General features: G+C 42.6%; 1 protein-coding gene across 1 annotated transcript in view; it reads right to left on the reverse strand.

Moving 5' to 3' along the window:
- The window catches only part of grk3 (G protein-coupled receptor kinase 3), a 96600-nt gene extending 71013 nt beyond the window's left edge, over positions 1–25587 (reverse strand). Inside the window, 2 exon segments of the mRNA XM_061876188.1 lie at positions 8082–8158; positions 24261–25587. Of these exon segments, the coding sequence (XP_061732172.1) occupies positions 8082–8158; positions 24261–24373 (190 nt within the window). The 5' untranslated portion in view covers positions 24374–25587.
- Between the last annotated feature and the right edge of the window lie 449 nt (positions 25588–26036).

The raw sequence follows: 26036 nt of genomic DNA on the forward strand, positions 1-26036 counted from the left end.
TGTCGGAGAGACATGAAACAAAAACCTCTATGTAGGTCTCGCTTAGGCCTACATTTCATAGATTGACAACCCCCAACAAAAATCAACAGGAAGTTTGCAATCCCCCCTTCAAAACAAAAGTTTTGTAAAAACCGGTCACCTTTCTTCAAACATTATCTCCTCTGAGTGCGTTTGTTGTTTTGGCTTCAAACTCGCACAGGAGAGAGATTGAACCCTTCTGATTAAAAGTATAGAACAGAGTTTTGATAAGTTCTCAGGTTTTGATTTTACGCGCCTTCAAAAAACCCCTGTGCAAAGTCTCCTAAAAAATGTCATTTTTGCCTCTTTGAGCTGTTATTTGACCCCCTTAAAATGCTTCTAAACTCACCAAACTTGACACACACATCAGGTCTGGCAAAAATTGCGATCTGATGAAAAAACCTAACCTCAAAACTCAAAATTGCGCTCTACCGCCCCCTTAGGAATACAACACGGACAAACTGCTCCTAGGAAGAAAACACAGACAAAACTGCTTGTAACTTCCGGTAGGAATGTCAGAGAGACATGAAACAAAAACACTATGTAGGTCTCACTTAGACCTACATTTTAATAATTAACATACTTTAGCAAAAATCAACAGGAAGTTTGATATTTTCACTTCAATACAACAACTGCATTACTTTCAAAATGCATTAGATTCTCAAAATAGTGGCTCCAAGGCGTCTTCTAACGCTTTTCTAGCCGTGGGTCTCGGGGGCAGCAGCCAAAGGCGGACCCGACCAACGCTGCTTGCAGCTTTAATTTTAATAGTATTTTTAGAATGTGCCGTGGGCTTTTAAAACATTAGCTGTGGGCCGCAAATGGCCTCCGGGGCACACTTTTGACACCCCTGCTCTAGATAAAAAAAAATTAAATCTAATAAATCTATGGATAAAAAGCAGAGCCTGGAGACGCATGCGCGTTTATCATAACTCTCTTGCTCTCTGCCCCTCTCTCACGAATGCTGCTTTTACGCGCACACTGTGTTTTGTTTTTAACCCCTTCTTAACCCTGAACGTACATTGAAAATACACGCAACAATAACTGAAAATGCTGGACATTTGAGGCATTTAAGAAATTGCCCTGACAGCCCCGCAAAAGAGGACATGTCCGGTGAAAAGAGGACGTAAGGTCAGTCTATGCTAGCCCGATCGCTGCTAGCACCGGACATGTCCTCTTTTGCTAGCATGCTAGCAGCGATCGGGCTAGCATAGACTGACCTTACGTCCTCTTTTCACCGGACATGTCCTCTTTTGCGAGGCTGTTTCTTAAATGCCTCAAATGTCTGGCATTTTGAGTATCGTTTACGCTACTTAATATGTCCGTCTGGAAACTCGTTCGATACACCTCCGCACCGAACCGAAACCCCCGTAGCGAAACGGTTCAATACAAATACACGTACCGTAACCTCCCTACATGACAGCCAATCTCTTTATTAGCCAAAGGTAACTACACACACCAGAGAAAAGATTCAACAGACCTGCTGTCACTGCCAGCAAACTGTCTCTGCTAAGCTAACAAACACATCCGAGCTAAAATCTCGCTGACGTCACACGGCAACAGGCATCGTCTTTTAAAGGCACGCAAACTCGGCTCTCATGAAACGTTTCAACTGGAGGTGGGGGAAATCGATTAATTCGAACATAGATGATTGGAGAATCAATTATTTATTTATTGCAAATAAAGTAATGCAGACAGTTCCAAAATGTGTCTGACTGCAGCGAGCCACCTCCCCAAGAGATCCGACCTGCTTCTTTGTTTTGGGGCACCTATGTTCCAGATTTGCACACATTTCCATTAATTTAAGGAATGCAAAGGGAATTAATTCAACTATTTATTATTACAAATGCACGGTTTTTAAAGTTGCAGGTGAAACGAAAAGAAATGTAAAACTGCATTGATGTAAAGTACAGGACAAAAGATTGGACACACTTTAGGGTTTATTTTATGACTATTTACATTGAAGATTGTCACATCAAAACTATGAATGTACACACGTGGAGTTATGCACTTAACAAAAAAAGGTGAAATAACTGAAAACATGTTTTATATTCTAATTTCTTCAAAATAGCCACCCTTTGCTCTGATTACTGCTTTGCACACTCTTGGCATTCTCTTCATGAGCTTCAAGTGGTAGTCACCTGAAATGGTTTTTCACTTCACAGGTATGCTTGAAGCTCATGGAGAGAATGCCAAGAGTGTGCAAAGCAGTAATCAGAGCAAAGGGTGGCTATTTTGAAGAAACTGGAATAAAAATACATGTTTTCAGTTATTTGACCTTTTGTTGTTAAGTGCACTACACCACATCAATCATCCATCCATCCATCCATCCATTTTCTACCGCTTATTCCCTTTTGGGGTTGCGGGGGGCGCTGGCGCCTATCTCAGCTACAATCGGGCGGAAGGCGGGGTACACCCTGGACAAGTCGCCACCTCATCGCAGGGCCAACGCAGATAGACAGACAACATTCACACTCACTTTCACACACTAGGGCCAATTTAGTGTTGCCAATCAACCTATCCCCAGGTGCTTGTCTTTGGAAGTGGGAGGAAGCCGGAGTACCCGGAGGGAACCCACGCATTCACGGGGAGAACATGCAAACTCCACACAGAAAGATCCCGAGCCTGGATTTGAACCCAGGACTGCAGGACCTTTGTATTGTGAGGCAGACGCACTAACCCCTCTGCCACCGTGAAGCCCACCACACCACATCAATCAATATTTACTTATATAGTCCTAAATCACTAGTGTCTCAAAGGGCTGCACAAACCATTACCACATCCTCGGTAGGCCCACATAAGGGCAAGGAAAACTCACACCCAGTGGGACGTCGGTGACAATGATGACTATGAGAACCTTGGAGAGGAGGAAAGCAATGGATGTCGAGCGGGTCTAACATGATACTGTGATAGTTCATGTGTTCAGTCATAGTTTTGATGCCTTTAGTGACAATGTACAATGTAAACAGTCATAAAAATAAAGAAAACACATTAATTGAGGGGAAGGTGTTTGGCCTGTACGGTGTATAAATTAAGAATGCATCAATAATAGATTTTTAATTAAATCGTAGCTCCTGAATGGTAGTCATAAGGCGGTCAAAGACTCAATTGCATAAGTCAGATAACAGAAGTTTGTTTTTTTAAGTAACGCAGTAATTACTTTCCCTAGTAATTAATAACATTTATTAAAGAGTAATTCCATTACATTTTTGGAGAGGTTACGAGTAATTGTAATTATTTAATGTTTTCAAACACTTTGTACAACCCAACTAAACCCTTCTGGAAAAAAGTCACACAGTACTTTGGACTTTGTTTCTTTCACAACACTGTTAGTGTCGACAAAGCGTGCGGAGAGCAGAAGAACAGAAACAGGAAGTCAGTCGGATGTGTTCGCCTCCACTTGTTAACAAAATGAACACGCCTTCACTTCTTTTTACACCTACCCAAAACCACCAAGACAACATTGTGCTGTTTTCTCACCGGCATTGAAAGTCAACAGGTTTTTAAAAAGAAAGTAACATTTCAATTAGTTTGCTCGTTGATGATTTTTGTTTGGTTTTGTATTGTGTAGTTATATTTATAAGGTAATTATAATTCTGTGACTGTATATTGTTTGCTTGTTGATGCTTTTATTTGTTTCTGTAATGTGTAGTTATAATTACCGTATTTCCTTGAATTGCCGCCAGGTATATAGTATGCGCCTGCCTAGAATTTCCGCAGGGTCAAACTCGTCACGTCACGAGTGACACTTCACCTGTCATAATTTTCAAAATGGAGGCTTATTTCAATAATTTGAAATCGCATAGAGGGAAGAAGATTAAGAGCTATTCAGTAGCTATTGAATATGCTAAAAAGAACAGTAAGCAGCTTTACCATGAATTGATTAACGTGGACCCCGACTTAAACAAGTTGAAAAACTTATTGGGGTGTTACTATTTAGTGGTCAATTGTACGGAATATGTACTGAACTGTGCAATCTACTAATAAAAGTAACAATCAATCAATCAAAAGCTATGTTTTATTAATATACCGTAGCTGCGTGTGTCAAATATGAGTCATTAAATGACTTCCGCCTCCTGGTGGTAGAGGGCGCTAGTGATCCTTCTTGCGACTACTCGGCTACAGAAGAAGTGACAACAAGCAGCAAGAGTGAGCAGCGATGGAGGATTACATATCTAAAATAAAACAGTTTTCTAAACTGGACTTTCAATCGAAGCAGGAGGTAATAAAGGAAGATCTCCATCGAGACAGAGAGACTTTTAAAACTGAAGAAAGATAAGGAAGACTTCTATAAACAAGTTATCGATGCTTTTGATCAGAAGGAGCTGCGCATGGACTTCATTTATAAGTAAAGGTAAGACCATAATAAGTTTTTTCAGTAAAGGGGAACATTATCAGCAGAACTATGTAAGCGTCAATATATACCTTGATGGTGCAGAAAAAAGATCATCTATTTTTTTAACCGATTTCCGAACTCTAAATGGGTGAATTTTGGCGAATTAAACGCCTTTCTGTTAATCGCGCTGGAGGCGATGACGTCAGAATGTGACGTCGCCGAGGTAACACACCCACCATTTTCATTTTCAAGACATTACAAACACCGGGTCTCAGCTCTGTTATTTTCCGTTTTTTTGACTATTTTTTGGAACCTTGGAGACATCATGCCTCGACGGTGTGTTGTCGGAGGGTGTAACAACACTAACAGGGAGGGATTCAAGTTGCACCACTGGCCCCAAGATGCCAAAGTGTCTGCCGCCAGACCCCCATTGAATGTGCTGGAGTTTCTCCACATTTTACCAACGATGCTAAGACAGACATGGCACAGAGATGTATGGATAACCTGCAGATGCATTTGCAACAATAGTCAACGAAATCACAAAGGTGAGTTTTGTTGATGTTGACTGCCAGCTAATTGATGCTAGCATGCTACGCTAATCGATGCTAACATGCTATTTACGGGCGGTGCTAAAGCAGACATGGCACAGAGATGTATGGATAACCTGCAGATGCATTTGCAACTATATTACGTTTCCTCCCACCCACATTTAATGCGAAAAAAACACTTACCAATCGACGGATTTAAGTTGCTCCAGTGTCAAAAGATGCGAAAGTCCTGATCGTTTGGTCCGCACATTTTACCGGCGATGCTAACGCAGCTATTCGGCCATGCTATGGCTATGAATAGCGTCAATAGCTTCAGTTTCTTCTTCAATATTTTCATACTCCAACCATCTGTTTCAATACGTGCGTAATCTGTTGAATCGCTTAAGTCGCTGAAATCCGAGTTTGAATCCGAGCTAATGTCACTATATCTTGCTGTGGTATTCCCATTGTTTGTTTACATTGGCAGCACTGTGTGACGTCACAGGGAAATGGCCAGTGTCTTCGCAGAGAGCGAAAATAAGGCACTTTTAAGCTTTATTTAGGGATATTCCGAGACCGGTAAAAAGTTGAAAAAAAATTCAAAAAATACAACAAGCCAATGGGAACTGATTTTTATTGTTTTTAACCCTTTTGAAATTGTGATAATGTTCCGCTTTAAATGAGCTTTTCATGATGGTATCCTTACATCACACTCAATTTTTTAATCGCAGGCCTAAATTTACCACATGCCTTTGGTAAGTGCCGGAGTGAGAAGCGGTTTTAAAATAATTAGCGCATGCTTGCCTTTACCGCATGCCTTTGGTAAGTGCCGGAGTGAGAAGTGGTTTTAAAATAATTAGCGCATGCTTGCCTTTACCGCATGCCTTTGGTAAGTGCCGGAGTGAGAAGTGGTTTTAAAATAATTAGCGCATGCTTGCCTTTACCGCATGCCTTTGGTAAGTGCCGGAGTGAGAAGTGGTTTTAAAATAATTAGCGCATGCTTGCCTTTACCGCATGCCTTTGGTAAGTGCCGGAGTGAGAAGTGGTTTTAAAATAATTAGCGCATGCTTGCCTTTACCGCATGCCTTTGGTAAGTGCCGGAGTGAGAAGTGGTTTTAAAATAATTAGCGCATGCTTGCCTTTACCGCATGCCTTTGGTAAGTGCCGGAGTGAGAAGTGGTTTTAAAATAATTAGCGCATGCTTGCCTTTACCGCATGCCTTTGGTAAGTGCCGGAGTGAGAAGTGGTTTTAAAATAATTAGCGCATGCTTGCCTTTACCGCATGCCTTTGGTAAGTGCCGGAGTGAGAAGTGGTTTTAAAATAATTAGCGCATGCTTGCCTTTACCGCATGCCTTTGGTAAGTGCCGGAGTGAGAAGTGGTTTTAAAATAATTAGCGCATGCTTGCCTTTACCGCATGCCTTTGGTAAGTGCCGGAGTGAGAAGTGGTTTTAAAATAATTAGCGCATGCTTGCCTTTACCGCATGCCTTTGGTAAGTGCCGGAGTGAGAAGCGGTTTTAAAATAATTAGCGCATGCTTGCCTTTACCGCATGCCTTTGGTAAGTGCCGGAGTGAGAAGCGGTTTTAAAATAATTAGCGCATGCTTGCCTTTACCGCATGCCTTTGGTAAGTGCCGGAGTGAGAAGCGGTTTTAAAATAATTAGCGCATGCTTGCCTTTACCGCATGCCTTTGGTAAGTGCCGGAGTGAGAAGCGGTTTTAAAATAATTAGCGCATGCTTGCCTTTACCGCATGCCTTTGGTAAGTGCCGGAGTGAGAAGCGGTTTTAAAATAATTAGCGCATGCTTGCCTTTACCGCATGCCTTTGGTAAGTGCCGGAGTGAGAAGCGGTTTTAAAATAATTAGCGCATGCTTGCCTTTACCGCATGCCTTTGGTAAGTGCCGGAGTGAGAAGCGGTTTTAAAATAATTAGCGCATGCTTGCCTTTACCGCATGCCTTTGGTAAGTGCCGGAGTGAGAAGAGGTTTTAAAATAATTAGCGCATGCTTGCCTTTACCGCATGCCTTTGGTAAGTGCCGGAGTGAGAAGCGGTTTTAAAATAATTAGCGCATGCTTGCCTTTACCGCATGCCTTTGGTAAGTGCCGGAGTGAGAAGCGGTTTTAAAATAATTAGCGCATGCTTGCCTTTACCGCATGCCTTTGGTAAGTGCCGGAGTGAGAAGCGGTTTTAAAATAATTAGCGCATGCTTGCCTTTACCGCATGCCTTTGGTAAGTGCCGGAGTGAGAAGCGGTTTTAAAATAATTAGCGCATGCTTGCCTTTACCGCATGCCTTTGGTAAGTGCCGGAGTGAGAAGAGGTTTTAAAATAATTAGCGCATGCTTGCCTTTACCGCATGCCTTTGGTAAGTGCCGGAGTGAGAAGTGGTTTTAAAATAATTAGCGCATGCTTGCCTTTACCGCATGCCTTTGGTAAGTGCCGGAGTGAGAAGAGGTTTTAAATTAATTAGCGCCCAGGCGGCAATTCAAGGAAATACGGTATATGCTTTTACTGGGTAATTGTATTGAGTTTGTGGACCCTAGGAAGACTAGTGGGTTGTTGTGGCAACCAGCTAATGGGGATCCTTAAAAAATAAAATAAAAAAATAAAACCTCCACACTCACACAAAGCTTTGTTGTCTTTGTCAAGAAGAACACAGGCAGGGACTAACCACTGAGGAAGTAGCCGCCTCACTAACTTTACACTCCTGGTCATCAAGTCAACCTTACAAATACTTTTGTTTTCCCAAACGTGGACTTCTAACTGCTGCACTTTCAGTTGGTGCGACACACATCACTTCCTGTTGGGCTGTCATAACGAGATCGAGTACAAAGGCGGAAGATCTCGCCCACGCACAGAGCGAGCGAAAGTAAAGAGGACAATAAGTGCAAGACAAGAAAGAGACACTTGGAGGCGAGGCAGTGACAATTAAGGCTGTCTTCTCTCTCGGGACTGAGGGGGGTTTACAGTAAGTAATGCTGATGAAGCCTGCGGGCCAGCTGTGCTCCCCTGGCACACTTCCTGTCTGAAGAGGAGCTTCAGCTTCCTCAAGGCCAACGCCAACATCAGCGGCTGAAGTGGACCTGCTCAAAGCCCCCCCCCCACCCCCAGCAAACTCCTGCCTGGCGTGCACGTGAGCGCAGCGTCGGCGCACGAGCCTCCACTTCCTGTCGCGGAAAAAGACCTCGTTGGTGTGACTCACCGATCTTCTGGTTGAAAATCTTGTCGAACGCTAGCTCTTCGCGCTCCTCCAGGTACTTCTGCATCACGCTCCGGATGCTGTGGACGCAAAGCAGGAAGTGGTTAATCACACGCCGCCATCGCGCAAAAACACAAGAGTCGCAGCGCGCTCGCTCGGCGCCACCTGTCCCCCGACACAGGAGGCCAGCGGGCGGCACAAGGCATCGCAGGGAGTGATGCAGGCCCCCCTCTGGGAACAGGTGTTAATGAGGGAGGCAGCGGGCACAATCAATCAATTAACACCCCCCTTCCCCCCCGTACAGGCCTGTTAGCGCCACACAACCTGACATGGACCACTTCTGAGCATCATCACACTACTGACGTGTGCCAGCAACACACTAGCAGTAAATGACACCATGACCAAATGTCAATGTCCATGTAGAATCCTTGAGTCATAACAACACAAATACAGCCCGACTCGTTTCACAGTCACTGGCGCTTCCTCTTCCGCGGGGGCCTAGATTGTCGCCATGGGAACATGGCGCCCGCCCCGAGCCGAGCGACGCGGTTTTGATGGACAGAGTGCGGGGCGGGAGGTCACGTGACCGCGAGCGAGTGGGCGGGGCGTGGAAACAGAAGCTGGCTAAATAAACACTTCCCCTTTGTGTGTTTGAGTCATCAGCAGACAACGCATCACATTATCTGATGAACTTTGACCTGCTTTTTAGGAAGTGGCCGGGTGTGAGCGATGGGGAACACACACACACACACACACACACACACACACACACACACACGCACAAGTAGTGTTTTTGAATAGCAATGTCCTGATTATAAAATGTTTTGATCATGTTTAAAGGGGAACATTATCACAATTTCAAAAGGGTTAAAACCAATAAAAATCTGTTCCCAGTGGCTTGTTGTATTTTTGGAAGTGTTTTTCAAAATTTTACACCTCCCGGAATATCCCTAAATAAAGCTTTAAAGTGCCTTATTTTCGCTGTCTTCGAAACCACTGTCCATTTCCCTGTGACGTCACACAGTGCTGCCAATACAAACATGGCGGTTACCACAGCAAGATATAGCGACATTAGCTCGGATTCAGACTCGGATTTCAGCGGCTTAAGCGATTCAACAGATTACGCATGTATTGAAACAGATGGTCGGAGTATGGAGGCAGATAGCGAAAACGAAATTGAAGCAGAAACTGAAGCTATTGAGCGAATAGCTATTGACGCTATTCGGCCATAGCGTGGGTGTACCTAATGAAGTGACCCATAGCATCGCCGGTAAAATGTGCGGACCAAACGATCAGGACTTTCGCATCTTGTGACACTGGAGCAACTTAAATCCGTCGATTGGTAAGTGTTTGTTTCGCATTAAATGGGGGTATCTAGTTTCAAATGTACATGCAGCTAGCGTAAATAGCATGTTAGCATCGATTAGCGTAGTATGTTAGCATCGATTTGCTGGCAGTCATGCCGTGACCAAAATATGTCTGATTAGCACATAAGTCAACAACATCAACAAAACTCACCTTTGTGATTTCGTTGACTTAATGGTTGCAAATGCATCTGCAGGTTATCCATACATCTCTGTGCCATGTCTGTCTTAGCATCGCCCGTCAAATGTGGAGACACTCTGGCACATTCAATGGGGGTCTGGCGGCAGATTTCTTGCCAGTGGTGCAACTTGAATCCCTCCCTGTTAGTGTTGTTACACCCTCCGACAACACACCGACGAGGCATGATGTTTGCAAGGTTCCAAAAAATAGTCGAAAAAACGGAAAATAACAGAGCTGAGACCCGGTGTTTGTAATGTGAAAATGAAAATGGCGGGTGTGTTACCTCGGTGACGTCACGTTCTGAAGTCATCGCTAAAAGACCGATAAACAGAAAGGCGTTTAAATTGCCAAAATTCGCCCGTTTAGAGTTCGGAAATCGGTTAAAAAAATACATGGTCTTTTTTCTGCAACATCAAGGTATATATTGACACTTACGTAGGTTTGGTGATAATGTTCCCCTTTAAAGGATAATCGTATATAACGACAAAGAGAGCACAAACCTCCTAATATTAAACATCCAACCATCCATTTTTTACCGCTTGTCCCTCTGGGTCGAGGGGGGTGCTGGAGCCTATCGCAGATGCATTCGGGCGGAAGGCGAAGTACACCCTGGACAAGTCTCGTCGCAGGGCCAACACAGATAGACAGACAACATTCACACTCACATTCACACACGAGAGCAAGGGTAGGGAACTTCTGGCTCTAAAGCCCGATGTGGCTCTTTTGACGACTGCATCTGGCTCTCAGATAAATCCTAGCTGACATTACTTAACACGATAAGTCATGAATAATTCCACTGGTAATCACAGTGTTAAAAAATAACGTTCAAAATAGAAAACATTCTCATGCATTTTAATCCATCCATCTGTTTTCTACCGCATGGTCAAAAGCATTCTATTTATTATTGGTTAGCTTCAGAATAACAACGTTATTAAAAAGAATCAGAGACTTATTGTACCCTAAAAATGTTGGTCTTACTTAAATGAGTTGATTAACGTGGACCCTGACTTAAATAAGTTGAAAAATGTATAGGAGTGTTACCATTTAGTGGTCAATTGTACGGAATATGTTCTGTACTGTGCGATCTACTAATAAAAGTTTCAATCAATCAAAAATGCAAGCATTTAGTGGTACTCAGTGTTAAAAAAAAATATCATATGGCTCTCAAGGAAATACATTTTGAAATATTTGGCTTTCATGGCTCTCTCAGCCAAAAAGGTTCCCGACCCCTGCTCTAGAGCCAGCATGGGGCCAATAGTAAACAATGATTGAAAAAAAAATCCTGAATACCGGCGGTCACCCAGACCAGTGGTTCTCAAATGGGGGTACTTGAAGGTATGGCAAGGGGTACGTGAGATTTTTAAAAAATATTCTAAAAATAGCAACAATTCAAAAATCCTTTATAAATATATTTATTGAATAATACAATATGAATGTAACTTCATAAACTGTGAAAAGAAATGCAACAATGCAATATTCAGTGTTGACAGATTTTTTTGTGGACATGTTCCATAAATATTGATGTTAAAGATTTATTTTTTTGTGAAGAAATGTTTAGAATGAAGTTAATGAATCCAGATGGATCTCTATTACAATCCCCAAAGAGGACACTTTAAGTTGATGATTACTTCTATGTGTAGAAATCTTTATTTATAATTGAATCACTTGTTTATTTTTCAACAAGTTTTTAGTTATTCTTATATCTTTTTTTCAAATATTTCAAGAAAGACCACTACAAATGAGCAATATTTTGCACTGTTATAAAATTTTACAAATCAGAAACTGATGACATAGTGCTGTATTTTACTTCTTTGTCTCTTTTTTTCAACCAAAAATGCTTTGCTCTGATTAGGGGGTACTTGAATTAAAAAAATGTTCACAGGGGGTACATCACTGAAAAAAGGTTGAGAACCACTGACCCAGACCACCCCGAAATTCTAGTCACATGCTCCTTTTCCCGTTAATATTTCCTTAAAGTGGAACATTATCAGCAGACCTATGTAAGCGTCAATATATACCTTGATGGTGCAGAAAAAAGACCATTTATTTTTTTAACCGATTTCCGAACTCTAAATGGGTGAATTTTGGTGAATTAAACGCCTTTCTGTTTATGCGATTACGTCAGAATGTGACGTCGCCGAGGTAACACACCCACCATTTTCATTTTCAACACATTACAAACACCGGGTCTCAGCTCTGTTATTTTTGACTATTTTTACTATTTTTTGGAACCTTGGAGACATCATGCCTCGACGGTGTGTTGTCGGAGGGTGTAACAACACTAACAGGGAGGGATTCAAGTTGCACCACTGGCCCCAAGATGCCAAAGTGTCTGCCGCCAGACCCCCATTGAATGTGCCAGAGTGTCTCCACATTTTACCGGCGATGCTAAGGCAGACATGGCACAGAGATGTATGGATAACCTGCAGATGCATTTGCAACGATAGTCAACGAAATCACAAAAGTGAGTTTTGTTGATGTTGATTGCCAGCTAACCGATGCTAACATGCTACGCTAATCAACGCTAACATGCTATTTACCGGCGGTGCTAAAGCAGACATGGTACAGAGATGTATGGATAACCTGTAGATGCATTTGCAACTATATTACGTTTCCTTCCACCCACATTTAATGCGAAAAAAAACACTTACCAATCGACGGATTTAAGTTGCTCCCGTGTCAAAAGATGCGAAAGTCCTGATCGTTTGGTCCGCACATTTTACCGGCGATGCTAACGCAGCTATTCGGCCATGCTATGGCTATGAATTCGCTCAATAGCTTCGGTTTCTTCTTCAATATTTTCATACTCCAACCATCTGTTTCAATACATGCGTAATCTGTTGAATCGCTTAAATCGCTGAAATCCGAGTTTGAATCCGAGCTAATGTCACTATATCTTGCTGTGGTATTCCCATTGTTTGTTTACATTGGCAGCACTGTATGACGTCACAGGGAAATGGCCAGTGTCTTCGCAGAGAACGAAAATAAGGCACTTTAAAGCTTTATTTAGGGATATTCCGACACCGGTAAAATTTTGAAAAAAACTTCAAAAAATACAACAAGCCACTGGGAACTGATTTTTATTGTTTTTAACCCTTTTGAAATTGTGATAATGTTCCCCTTTAAAGGTTTAATCATAATCTGCCATTAAGGTTATGTTTCTAACTAACTAACTGACCGACAAGCAAATACACAAACTCCTGGCCGCGAGCCACACAGTGCAGGGAGACCAGTTGATGTGTCAACTGTTACGTAATGAACAAATAATTAACTAATTAATCATGTGGGCGCTCCTAAAGAGCTTCAATATTTACTTAATCAACACTTTCTCACACACGGTCACAGACACACGCTGCATATCTTACATTTGACTGTCAATCTTTGTCACAAGCGTGATGTGTGCAGCGTAGAAGAACAATTATTCCAGTTTATCTAGGATAGTACGCATGTAATCACTCTTTGACAGCCCGTCTTCATGACTTGCACTCTTTGGACCGTGTCAGCACGCGGCGGCTGTTAGCACGCTGGCCTGAGCTTGCCGTAGGAACGTGGCGACCTGCGGCGAAGCGGAGCAGGTTCACGGCGGCGCTCTCGGCGACGACGACAAACATCTCACCTCCCCGCTAGAGAACGAAGCCTTGGCCCGCCGAGAATGTGGCAGCGGCGTGCGACCTTGGGGTTGGGGGGGGCCACGTTTAACTGTGGCCCTGGGGGGCTCACACAGGTGCGGATTCAAACGGTACAGCACGTGTCCACCACGCCTGGTATGTGTTTACCACCTGGGCAATTTCCTCACTTCTGATTTTGACTGATCTGTGTGAAACAATGAGGGCATACGGGTGCCTAAACCCAGCACTGCAAACAGGAAGTACCGGATTTTCCGGATCATAAAGCGCACTTAAAATCCATTTTTTCTCAAAACTCGACAGTGCGCCTTATAACCTGGTGCACCTAATGTATTTGGTGTGAACAGTAGATGGCAGTCAAACATAAGAGAAACGTGTCGACTGCAATATGACTCAAGTAAACAACACCAACATTTTATATGTTCCATTGAAAATATAGAACACTACACACGCGCTCAAAAATCTATCAAAATGTTTTAGTACGACTTTAGTAATCTATGAAGTCGCACTGCTTGATGGATTGTAATGTGCTTCAACATAGTAGTATTATCAATCAATCATCCATCCATCCATTTTCTACCGCTTATTCCCTTTGGGATCGCGGGGGTCACTGGTGCCTATCTCAGCTACAATCGGGCGGAAGGCGGAGTACACCCTGAACAAGTCGCCACCTCATCGCAGGGCCAACACAGATAGACAGACAACATTCACACACTAGGGCCAATTTAGTGTTGCCAATCAACCTATCCCCAGGTGCATGTCTTTGGAAGTGGGAGGAAGCCGGAGTACCTGGAGGGAACCCACGCATTCACGGGGAGGACATGCAAACTCCACACAGAAAGATCCCGAGCCCGGGATTGAACCCTGACTACTCAGGGCCTTCGTATTGTGAGGCGGACGCACTAACCCCTCTGCCACCGTGAAGCCCATCATCAATTAATCAATCAGTTATTATTTACATAGTCCTAACTCACAAGTGTTTCAAAGGGCTGCACGATCCACAACGACATCCTCCGTTCAGAGCCCACATAAGGGCAAGGAAAAACTCACAACCCAGTGGGATGTCAATATGAATGACTATGAGAAACCTTGGAGAGGACCGCAGATGTGAGTGACCCCCCTTCCTCTAGGGGAGACCGGATGCAATGGACGTCGAGTGGGTCAAGCATAATATTGTGAAAGTCCAGTCCATAGTGTAGGGGTGTCAAACTCAAATACAGAGTGGGCCAAAAATTAAAACTGAACAAAGCCGCGGGCCAAGGTTGACCAAATTAACCTTTTAATAGGGACCCAAACTAGTTTTGCAATAAATATTGAACAAGTAAGGCTTAAATAGGGCAGCAAGGTGGAACAGGGGTTAGTGCATCTGCCTCACAATACGAAGCTCCTGAGTAATCCTAAATTCAATCCCGGGCTCGGGATCTTTCTTTGTGGAGTTGGCATGTTCTCCCCGTGACTGCATGGGTTCCCTCCGGGTACTCAGGCTTCCTCCCATGGAACAGGCAGAGCTTACAGGTATATAACGTAATAGTGCAAAATCAACTTTATGAATATTGTAGCGTTAAGTTAGTGCTGCAAGAGGTTCTGGGTAATTGTTTTGTTGTGTTACGGTGCGGGTGTTCTCCCGAAATGTGTTTTGTCATTTTTTCTTGGTGTGGGTTCACAGTGTGGCGCATATTTGTAATAATGTTAAAGTTGTTTATTTGGCCACCCTCAGTGTGACCTGTATGGCTGTTGAGCAAGTATGCGTGGCATTCGCATACGTGTGTGTGAAAGCCGCATTTATTATGGGACTTGGCCAACACGCTGTTTATATGGAGGAAAAGAGGACGTGACGACATGTTGTAGAGGACGCTAAAGGCAGTGCCTTTAAGGCACACTCCCAATATTGTTGTCCGGGTGGAAATCGGGAGAATGGTTGCCCAGGGAGATTTTCGGGAAGGGCACTAAACTTCGGGAGTCTCCCGGGAAAATCGGGAGGATTGGCAAGTATGAGTATTGGCGAGGAATTTGGTGTTACCGGCGGGCCAGCTCTAATGTTAATTTGATATTGCCTCAAGGGCCAAATGAAATGAAACGGTGGGCCAATTTTGGCCCGCGGGCCACAGTTTGACACCCATGCCATAGTGGATCTAACATAATACTGAGAGTCTAGTCCATATTGGGGCCAGCAGGAGAGCATCCCGAGCGGATTATTATTATGGTGTGTCTATAAAGTAAGACATTATCTGGCGTTTTGTGGTACAATATTATGCAAAAGCTTTTCTTACCTTCTGGTACCTGCTGATCTGTATTTGGGATCTGCATGAATCCTGAAAACGTGCGCGTGTCCGCCTTTGTAGTGTGCCGACACCGTAGTCGATAAGTTTCTTTTTTCTCTCTATCTTCTTGTTATGAGACATTCATCCTCCGCTGTTGCCATTTGTAATTTAAAGTAGTGTTAAGTTCTAACTTATATCTGTCAGTAAACATGCCACGAAAGCACTAAAACATACCTGTGTAGTGAGTTTACATTATTCACCCAAGGAACTTTAGTTATTAGAGAGTTGCGGTCGGACGGTTTTTCACGGGACACATTTCCGGCGTTGACGTTGCACTAGTGAGCCACGGATGAGGAGACGCTGCTCCGTTATTGATTGACATCTCTGCGCTGCTGATCCGCCTCCGCTTGGGATGGTTTCCTGCTGGCTCCGCTATGAACGGGACTCTCGCTGCTGTGTTGGATCCGCTTTGGACAGGACTCTCGCGACTGTGTTGGATCCATTATGGATTGAACTTTCACAGTATCATGTTGAACTTTCACAGTATCATGTTAGACCAGCTCGACATCCATTGCTTTCCTCCTCTCCAAGGTTCTCATAGTCATTATTGTCACCGATGTCCCACTGGGTGTGAGTTTTCCTTGCCCTTATGTGGGCCTACCGAGGATGTGGTAGTGGTTTGTGCAGCCCTTTGAGACACTAGTGATTTAGGGCTATATAAGTAAACATTGATTGATTGATTGATTGAAGTAAAGTCTGAATGTCATTAAAACAGTTAGAGCCATCTTTTGACACTTCTTCCACTCCCGCTACAACAAATATGACGGAGAAAAGACGCTGCGGATGGTGAGCCAAGTAAATAAGAACGCCCACAAAACGGCGACTGTCAGAAAGCGGCTTGAAGATGGTCTGTAAAACATCATCAATGCAACATTTTGACCAAAGAACCACCATTACATCAATCAATCAATCAATGTTTACTTATATAGCCCTAAATCACTAGTGTCTCAAAGGGCTGCACAAACCACTACCACGGCCCACATAAGGGCAAGGAAAACTCACACCCAGTGGGACATCGGTGACAATGATGACTATGAGAACCTTGGAGAGGAGGAAAGCAATGGATGTCGAGCGGGTCTAACATGATACTGTGAAAGTTCAATCCACAATGGATCCAACACAGTCGCGAGAGTCCAGTCCAAAGCGGATCCAACACAGCAGCGAGAGTCCCGTTCACAGCGGAGCCAGCAGGAAACCATCCCAAGCGGAGGCGGATCAGCAGCGCAGAGATGTCCCCAGCCGATACACAGGCAAGCAGTACATGGCCACCGGATCGGACCCCCTCCACAGGGGAGAGTGGGACATAGAAGAAAAAGAAAAGAAACAGCAGATCAACTGGTCTAAAAAGGGAGTCTATTTAAAGGCTAGAGTATACAAATGAGTTTTAAGGTGAGACTTAAATGCTTCTACTGAGGTAGCATCTCGAACTGTTACCGGGGAGGGCATTCCAGAGTACTGGAGCCCGAACGGAAAACGCTCTATAGCCCGCAGACTTTTTTTGGGCTTTGGGAATCACTAACAAGCCGGAGTCCTTTGAACGCAGATTTCTTGCCGGGACATATGGTACAATACAATCGGCAAGATAGGATGGAGCTAGACCGTGTAGTATTTTATACGTAAGTAGTAAAACCTTAAAGTCACATCTTAAGTGCACAGGAAGCCAGTGCAGGTGAGCCAGTACAGGTATATATGTATGTATATATGTATATAAAGGTATATACAGTACAGGCGTAATGTGATCAAACTTTCTTGTTCTTGTCAAAAGTCTAGCAGCCGCATTTTGTACCAACTGTAATCTTTTAATGCTAGACATGGGGAGACCCGAAAATAATACGTTACAGTAATCGAGGCGAGACGTAACAAACGCATGGATAATGATCTCGGCGTCTTTAGTGGACAGAATGGAGCGAATTTTAGCGATATTACGGAGATGAAAGAAGGCCGTTTTAGTAACGCTTTTAATGTGTGCCTCAAAGGAGAGAGTTGGGTCGAAGATAATACCCAGATTCTTTACCGTGTCGCCTTGTTTAATTGTTTGGTTGTCAAATGTTAGAGTTGTATTATTAAATAGAGTTCGGTGTCTAGCAGGACCGATAATCAGCATTTCCGTTTTTTTGGCATTAAGTTGCAAAAAGTTAGCGGACATCCATTGTTTAATTTCATTAAGACACGCCTCCAGCTGACTACAATCCGGCGTGTTGGTCAGCTTTAGGGGCATGTAGAGTTGGGTGTCATCAGCATAACAGTGAAAGCTAACACCGTATTTGCGTATGATGTCACCTAGCGTTAGTTATGTATACCACAGGGAAGTATTTTACATTTAAAAAAAAAAGAAATATTAGACTCCTTTAATGCGCCCTATAATCCAGCGCGCCTTAAATATGAAAAAAGATCAAAACCAGACCATTCATCGGCAGTGCACCCTATGGTTCAGTAAACGAGAAGAGAGCGGTTATAGTCAATGTCGGTCTTAATAGCCAACAAGAGTGCTGTAAAGTTGATATTTTCATGTTATTCATTTTGTGTTCAGACGCTGAACACCCATAATCCATCTTTGATGTGTATTTGGGTTGCTTGTTCTCCTGTACGTGCCAGGGTTTTCCGCACTTCCTACTTTTGGGCCGCTAACGCGCTAATCAGCCTTGTAATCTCAGCATGCGACGACAAAGCCGCACGCTGGCCCGGTCTCACGCTTTCCAATCCAGGGATTGGACGTTGCCAATCCCTGGATTAACCTGCGGCGTCAGTGTTTGCCCGCCCGGGGGTCAATTAGCATGGCTGCTGTCAAACATTCCGAGCCGGGTGACGTGGTCAGACAAACATCCTGATCTGGCTGCACGTCACCGCGATGATCAAGGTGTGATTCAACCAAGACTTGTCCAATCAATGCCTGATTGGATCAAGCATCATTGATTTATCCATGCGTTTGTTACGTCTCGTCTCGATTACTGTAACGTATTATTTTCGGGTCTCCCCATGTCTAGCATTAAAAGATTACAGTTGGTACAAAATGCGGCTGCTAGACTTTTGACAAGAACAAGAAAGTTTGATCACATTACACCTGTACTGGCTCACCAGCACTGGCTTCCTGTGCACTTAAGATGTGACTTTAAGGTTTTACTACTTACGTATAAAATACTACACGGTCTAGCTCCATCCTATCTTGCCGATTGTATTGTACCATATGTCCCGGCAAGAAATCTGCGTTCAAAAGACTCCGGCTTATTAGTGATTCCTAGAGCTCAAAAAAAGTCTGCGGGCTATAGAGCGTTTTCCGTTCGGGCTCCAGTACTCTGGAATGCCCTCCCGGTAACAGTTCGAGATGCTACCTCAGTAGAAGCATTTAAGTCTCATCTTAAAACTCATCTGTATACTCTAGCCTTTAAATAGACCTCCTTTTTAGACCAGTTGATCTGCCGCTTCTTTTCTTTCTCCTATGTCCCCCCCTCCCTTGTGGAGGGGGTCCGGTCCGATGACCATGGATGAAGTACTGACTGTCCAGAGTCAAGACCCAGGATGGACCGCTCGTCGGGACCCAGGATGGACCGCTCGCCTGTATCGGTTGGGGACATCTCTACGCTGCTGATCCGCTTGAGATGGTTTCCTGTGGACGGGACTCTCACTGCTGTCTTGGAGCCACTATGGATTGAACTTTCACAGTATCATGTTAGACCCGCTCGACATCCATTGCTTTCGGTCCCCTAGAGGGGGGGGGTTGCCCACATCTGAGGTCCTCTCCAAGGTTTCTCATAGTCAGCATTGTCACTGGCGTCCCACTGGATGTGAATTCTCCCTGCCCACTGGGTGTGAGTTTTCCTTGCCCTTTTGTGGGTTCTTCCGAGGATGTTGTAGTCGTAATGATTTGTGCAGTCCATTGAGACATTTGTGATTTGGGGCTATATAAATAAACATTGATTGATGATTGATTGATGTGCCGAGACTGTATTTGGAAATCCCCGACATTCACACACTACAGGTGTTAATGTACTTCCAATTATAACGTTCATTTTGGTGCGAACATGTACGGATATCGCACTCAGTAGATATTATAAGCGCCATAGGGCAATGGAGGATCCTACACAAAACCCTCTTCCATAGTTCCATAGACCACTTGGCGCTCCAAGTAAAATATGTCAACAAACACAAAGTGGATAAGACAAAAGCTGGTGCCACCATTGTAGAAGAGTTCAATCAATCAATCAATGTTTACTTATATAGCCCTAAATCACTAGTGTCTCAAAGGGCTGCACAAACCACCACGACATCCTCGGTAGGCCCACATAAGGGCAAGGAAAACTCACACCCAGTGGGACGTCGGTGACAATGATGACTATGAGAACCTTGGAGAGGAGGAAAGCAATGGATGTCGAGCGGGTCTAACATGATACTGTGAAAGTTCAATCCACAATGGATCCAACACAGTCGCGAGAGTCCAGTCCAAAGCGGATCCAACACAGCAGCGAGAGTCCCGTTCACAGCGGAGCCAGCAGGAAACCATCCCAAGCGGAGGCGGATCAGCAGCGCAGAGATGTCCCCAGCCGATAATAAACTTTACTCAAATAAAATAATCTTTCAAACTTTATAAACTCCTATTGTTTATTTTCTTTTGTATTTCGATTTGAGAATTTTACAACAATAAAGTGGATAGATAGTACTTTATTGATTCCTTCAGGAGAGTTCTCTCAGGAAAATAGGAGAAATAGTCATTTTACAAGAAAAATAAGTTGTAATTTTATGAAGTGAAGTGAATTATATTTATATAGCGCTTTTCTCAAGTGACTCAAAGCGCTTTACATAGTGACACCCAATATCTAAGTGACATTTAAAGCAGTGTGGGTGGCACCGGGAGCAGGTGGGTAAAGTGTCTTGCCCAAGGACACAACGGCAGTAACTAGGATGGCACAAGCGGGAATCGAACCTGCAACCCTCTACCAACCGAGCTATGCCGCTCGACAAGACATTGGTATCAATATTAAGAATATTGTAAGATAAAATAGTTATAAAATGTACTTTCATCTTTAAAAAAACAAAACAGAATATTAAAAGATACATTTACAAGTAACATGGAATTTTACAAGAAAAAAAAAAGAAGTTTTACATGATTAAAGTTGTCTTGTTATATGAATAAAATCGTAATAGTATGAAGAAAAAAAAAATTTTACAAGAAAAAAGGTGCAAATGCAGAATATAAAAATAGTATTATTATTATTTGTAATAAGTTTGTATTTATTGATCATTAAAAAAATATATTAATGAGAGGAACATTATCAATTTTATGAGGAAAAAGTTTCAATAAGATAAAAATGGTAATATTATTGTTGGTGGTAAGATTGTATTTTTTGAGAATAAGATCATAATATTATAAAGAAATACATTGATGTTGCAATTACACGAGATAAAAATTCCAATATTAACATTGGTAATAAGATTGTATTTATTGAGAATTAAATTGTAATAATATGAAGAAAAAAAATAAATTTTGCAAGAAAAAAGTTGCAATCGCAGGAGACAAAAAAAGTAATATTAGCACTGGTTATAAGTTTTTATTTATTGATAATATAACAACAAGAGGAAAATTATCAATCTTATTATAAAAATGTGCAATAACACTAGATAAAAATGGTAATATTAGTGTCGGTAATAAGATTTTATTTATTGAGAATATAATCATAAAAATACAAATAAAACATTTTATTTTGCAAGAAAAAAGTTGCAAATCGCAGGAAATAAAAATAGTAATATTAGTATTGGGAATAAGATTGTATTTATTGAGAATCAAATAGCAATATTACAAAGAGAAACCTTGATGTTGCAATTGCAGGAGATAAAAATAGCAATGTTAGTATCGGTAATAAGATTGTATATATTGAGAATAAAATCGTTGTAATATGAAGAAAATATTTGGACGATATAAAAATAGTGATATTAGTAATGGTAAGAAGGTTGTATGATTTGGAATAAAATTGTAATAATGTAAGGAAAGTAATTTTGTGGGAAAAAAAAGTTGCAATTGCTGGAGATAAAAATAGTAATATTGGTATTGGTAATAAAATTGTATTTATTGAGAATCAAATTGCAATATTGTGACAAAACATTTTAGTTTGCTAGAAAAAAAGCTGCAACTGCAGGATATACAAATTGTAATAATGGTTTTGGTAAAAAGGTTGAATGATTTGGAATAACATTTTAAGAAGGAAAATATTGAATTTTGCACCCCCGAAAAAGTTGCAATTGCAGTAGATAAAAATAGTAATAGTATTGGTAATAAAATTCTACTTATGGAAAATTCAAATGTAATAATACAAGAACATCATAATCTTATGAGAAAAATGTGAAATTACAGGAAATATCAATAGTAATATTAGTATCGGCGATAATATTGTGTTTATTTAGTATTAACTGAAAGTGTAGGTTGTATTTCTTGTTTAGACTAGATTGTTTGTTCTTGGAGGTTCCGACACCGCAACATCCCCACAATGCAGCATGCATTTAGTGCAGGGGTCACTAACGCGGTGCCCGCGGGCACCAAGTAGCCCATAAGGACCAGATGAGTCGCCCGCTGGCCTGTTCTAAAAATAGCTCAAATAGCAGCACTTACCAGTGAGCTGCCACTATTTTTTAAATTGTATTTATTTACTAGCAAGCTGGTCTCGCTTTGCTCGACATTTTTAATTCTAAGAGAGACAAAACTCAAATAGAATTTGAAAATCCAAGAAAATATTTTAAAGACTTGGTCTTGAAGTGAAGTGAATTATATTTTATATAGCGCTTTTCTCAAGTGACTCAAAGCGCTTTACATAGTGACACCCAATATCTAAGTGACATTTAAACCAGTGTGGGTGGCACTGGGAGCAGGTGGATAAAGTGTCTTGCCCAAGGACACAACAGCAGTAACTAGGATGGCACAAGCGGGAATCGAACCTGCAACCCTCAAGTTGCTGGCACGGCCACTCTACCAACCGAGCCATGCCGCCCCCTTCACTTGTTTAAATAAATTCATTTATTTTTTTACGTCGCTTCTTATAACTTTCATAAGAGACAATTTTAGAGAAAAAATACAACCTTAAAAATACTTTTTAAATTCCTTCCTCTTCTTTCCGGACAATTTAAATCAATTTTTAAGTATTTTTTTATTTATTGTAAAGAATAATAAATACATTTTAATTAAATTCTTCATTTTAGCTTCTGTTTATTCGATGAATATTTGTGAAATATTACTTCAAACTTATAATTAAAATGAAAAAAAAATATTTTGGCAAATCTAGAAAATTTATAGAATCAAATTTAAATCTTATTTCAAAGTCTTTTGAATTTATTTTTAAAATTTTGTTCTGGAAAATCAAGAAGAAATAATGATTTGTCTTTGTTAGAAATATAGCTTGTTCCAATTTGTTATAAATTCTAACAAAATGCAGATTGGATTTTAACCTATTTAAAACATGTCATCAACATTCTAAAATTAATCTTAATCAGGAAAAATTAATAATGATGTTCCATAAATTATTTTTTAATTTTTTCAAAAAGATTAGAATTAGCTAGTTTTTCTCTTCATTTTTTTCGGTTGAATTTTGAATTTTAAAGAGTCGAAATTTAAAATAAACTATGTTTCAAAATGTAATTTTCATTTTTTTCCTGCTTTCTCCTCTTTTACACCGTTCAATTAAGTGTTTTTTTCACCATTTATTCTCTACAAAAAACCTTCCGTAGAAGGAAAAAAAATGTACCACGGAATGACAGACAGAAATACACATTTTTTTAGTTTTGATATTTATCTTTTTCTATACATATTTATTGTTAGAAATCATTATGCTGATCAGTGTTTTCACAAAGATAAATATCATTAATAATTAACAATAACATAGAGTTAAAGGTAAATTGAGCAAATTGGCTCGTTCTGGCAATGTATTTAAGTGTGTATCAAACTGGTAGCCCTTGGCATTAATCAGTACCCAAGAAGTAGGTCTCGGTTTCAAAAAGGTTGGTGACCCCTGGACTAGATGGTTTGTTTTTAGAGGTTCCACACAATTTAGTGCAGGGGTAGGGAACCTATGGCTCTAGAGGCCAGATGTGGCTCTTTTGATGACTGTGTCTGGCTCCCTTAGCTGACATTGCTTAACACGATAAGTAATGGATATGTCCGCTAGTAATCACATTGTCAAAAACAAAGTTCAAAATATAAAACATTCCCATGCATGTTAATCCATCCATCCCTTTCTATCGCACCTGTTCAAGAAGTCGCATTAATGGTCAAAAGTATTTTGTTTATTATTGGTTCGCTTCAGAATAACAATGTTATTAAAAAAAATAAGAGATGCACACATTTAGTTGTCCAAATAAAATAGGAGGCGTAGGATTCTCTTGTCAAAGCCTGGGACGACACTGCACAAGGGTACAGGTCTACACGTTTCTCCTCATTGAGCTGAACTGAATCCTGTCTCTGTTTAATTCCTTGCTTCTTGTCTGTTTAATATGTCATCAGCTGTATTCAGGGTTAACAATATTATACGGCTCTTACGGAAATACATTTTAAACTATTTGGCTTTTCAGCCAAAAAGGTTCCCGACCCCTGATTTAGAGTGTACTTGTTGTTTGTGTGCCATTATGTGTTAACTGTTGAAAGGGCGACAACCACCCTGGACTTCTTTGCACCATCCCCCTGAAGACCATTCCAATCCCGCGCGGCGTGTTACCTGGGCTCGGGCAGGATGATCTTCTTGCTGGCTCTGGCTGCAGGCGTGGACTTGCTCTTCTCCATCGCCATCAAGTAGCTGACATCAGCCAGCACTGCCTCCAGGTCCGCCATCTTTCTCAGCGGCTGCGAACGGGCTTGAAAAACACGGGAGGTCCTCCGCCAGATGTGACCACCATCAATGTCCCGGGGTGGGGGGGCCTCGGTGTCCTCAGACTCTCATCCTTGTGTTTAATGCCGGAGAGAACAGTTCTTTTAATCCCATTTAATCAAAGATTCTACGGCGGTCTTCTAATCCCATTTAAAGGCGGCGGTGGTGCGCGCTCCCTCGCCCCCGATGCAGCATCCGTCCCCGGGGAGCAACGTCAACGCCGTCAAGGTGTGTTTGTTCCCGGCAGGTGAGACTGATCCGTTAATGTCTTCCAAGCTAGCGCGCCTCCTTTCGCATGCCACGCAGTCCGCCTGCCGCCACCCGCGGTGTGCTTCTTGTGTGCTCCCGGACTGAGGAGCCCCGGAGGCAAAGTCCCTCTGCGACGCTCGATCACGTCAGAAGGCGGACGTCGATGTTTGCTTTGCTAGCTAGCATGCGGCTAGCTGCGGAGCTAACAGGCTAGCGGGGTTAGCTGCTAGCCGGCAGCTCGGAGTCAGGTTGCGGTTGTCCACTACCACCCCCGCCCCCCAAAAAATAACAACCAAAAAAAAAAAAAAAACACATCCACCGGCCCTTTTAAGTGTGTTAAAAGTGTCCCCCGCGCAGCTTCCACCGCTGCTCGCCGAGCTAGGCCGAGCGTTCGGGGAGCTTCGTCGCCGGGGCAGCCAGCGCGGAGGGCTGCCTGGGGGCTGCCAGTGACGCCGGAGGAGGGGGAGGGGGCGCTCGGAACTTTGGAGCCAAATGGCGGACAAACTAAGCAAAAAAAAAAAAAACACGAACTAAGGCAGGATGTGGCGCTTAAGTGTCCCGCGCCGGCGTCTCGTCGACCGCACTGAGCTCCACAATCACACGGGGGGGGGGGGTGCAGGTCGTCGTGCTCCGTCAGCTCCGGGCGACTCCTTCCTGCAAGGCTGGCCGTGCAGCCGCTCAATGTCCGGGTGTGGGGGGAGGGAGGGTGTCCTCTCTACGGGGCTCGCGATGTCCGGTACCGTGCTTGTCCTCTGCTAGCCCCGCTTCTCCGTGTTTTTTTTTCTCTGTTTTCACTAACGCGGCTGTGAGCTCGCCCTGTGGCTCAACTTCCTCCCACTGCGGCGGGAGAGCCTTCCAAAACCCGGTGCGGCTCGCGGCCTTGGAGCCGGACAGCCGGTTCCGCTCAACTCTGCTCGGCTCGATTGGATCACCAGGGGCGCCGAAAAGGAGACGGATTCTAGGGGCCCATGATGATGATGAAATTATATGAAATGATGTGTTGGGGGATCCTGTAAAGATTCTTCTCATGGGGCCCAAAATCCTTAGCGGCGCCCCTGTGGATCAAACCAACATTGATGCATCTGTCACCATGTTGAACTCTAACTGTGGTCCCCAACCTTTTTGTATCCGCGGACCGGTCAACGCTTAATAATTTGTCCCCCTCCTTTTATTTTATTTTATTATTATTTTTCTGTGTCATGAAAAACGGAGGTTTTTGTGGTTGGTGCACTAATTGTAAGTGTATATTGTGTTTTTTATGTTGATTTAATATATTTTTTTTTAAATAAAAATTAATAAAAAATTATTCTGCGGCCCGGTGGTTGGGGACCACTGCTCTAACGTATAACTATAATAATTCCCCCCTATACAATACCC

The sequence above is a fragment of the Nerophis ophidion genome, linkage group LG17 (genome assembly GCF_033978795.1).
Source record: "Nerophis ophidion isolate RoL-2023_Sa linkage group LG17, RoL_Noph_v1.0, whole genome shotgun sequence".
NCBI classification, from domain to species: domain Eukaryota; kingdom Metazoa; phylum Chordata; class Actinopteri; order Syngnathiformes; family Syngnathidae; genus Nerophis; species Nerophis ophidion.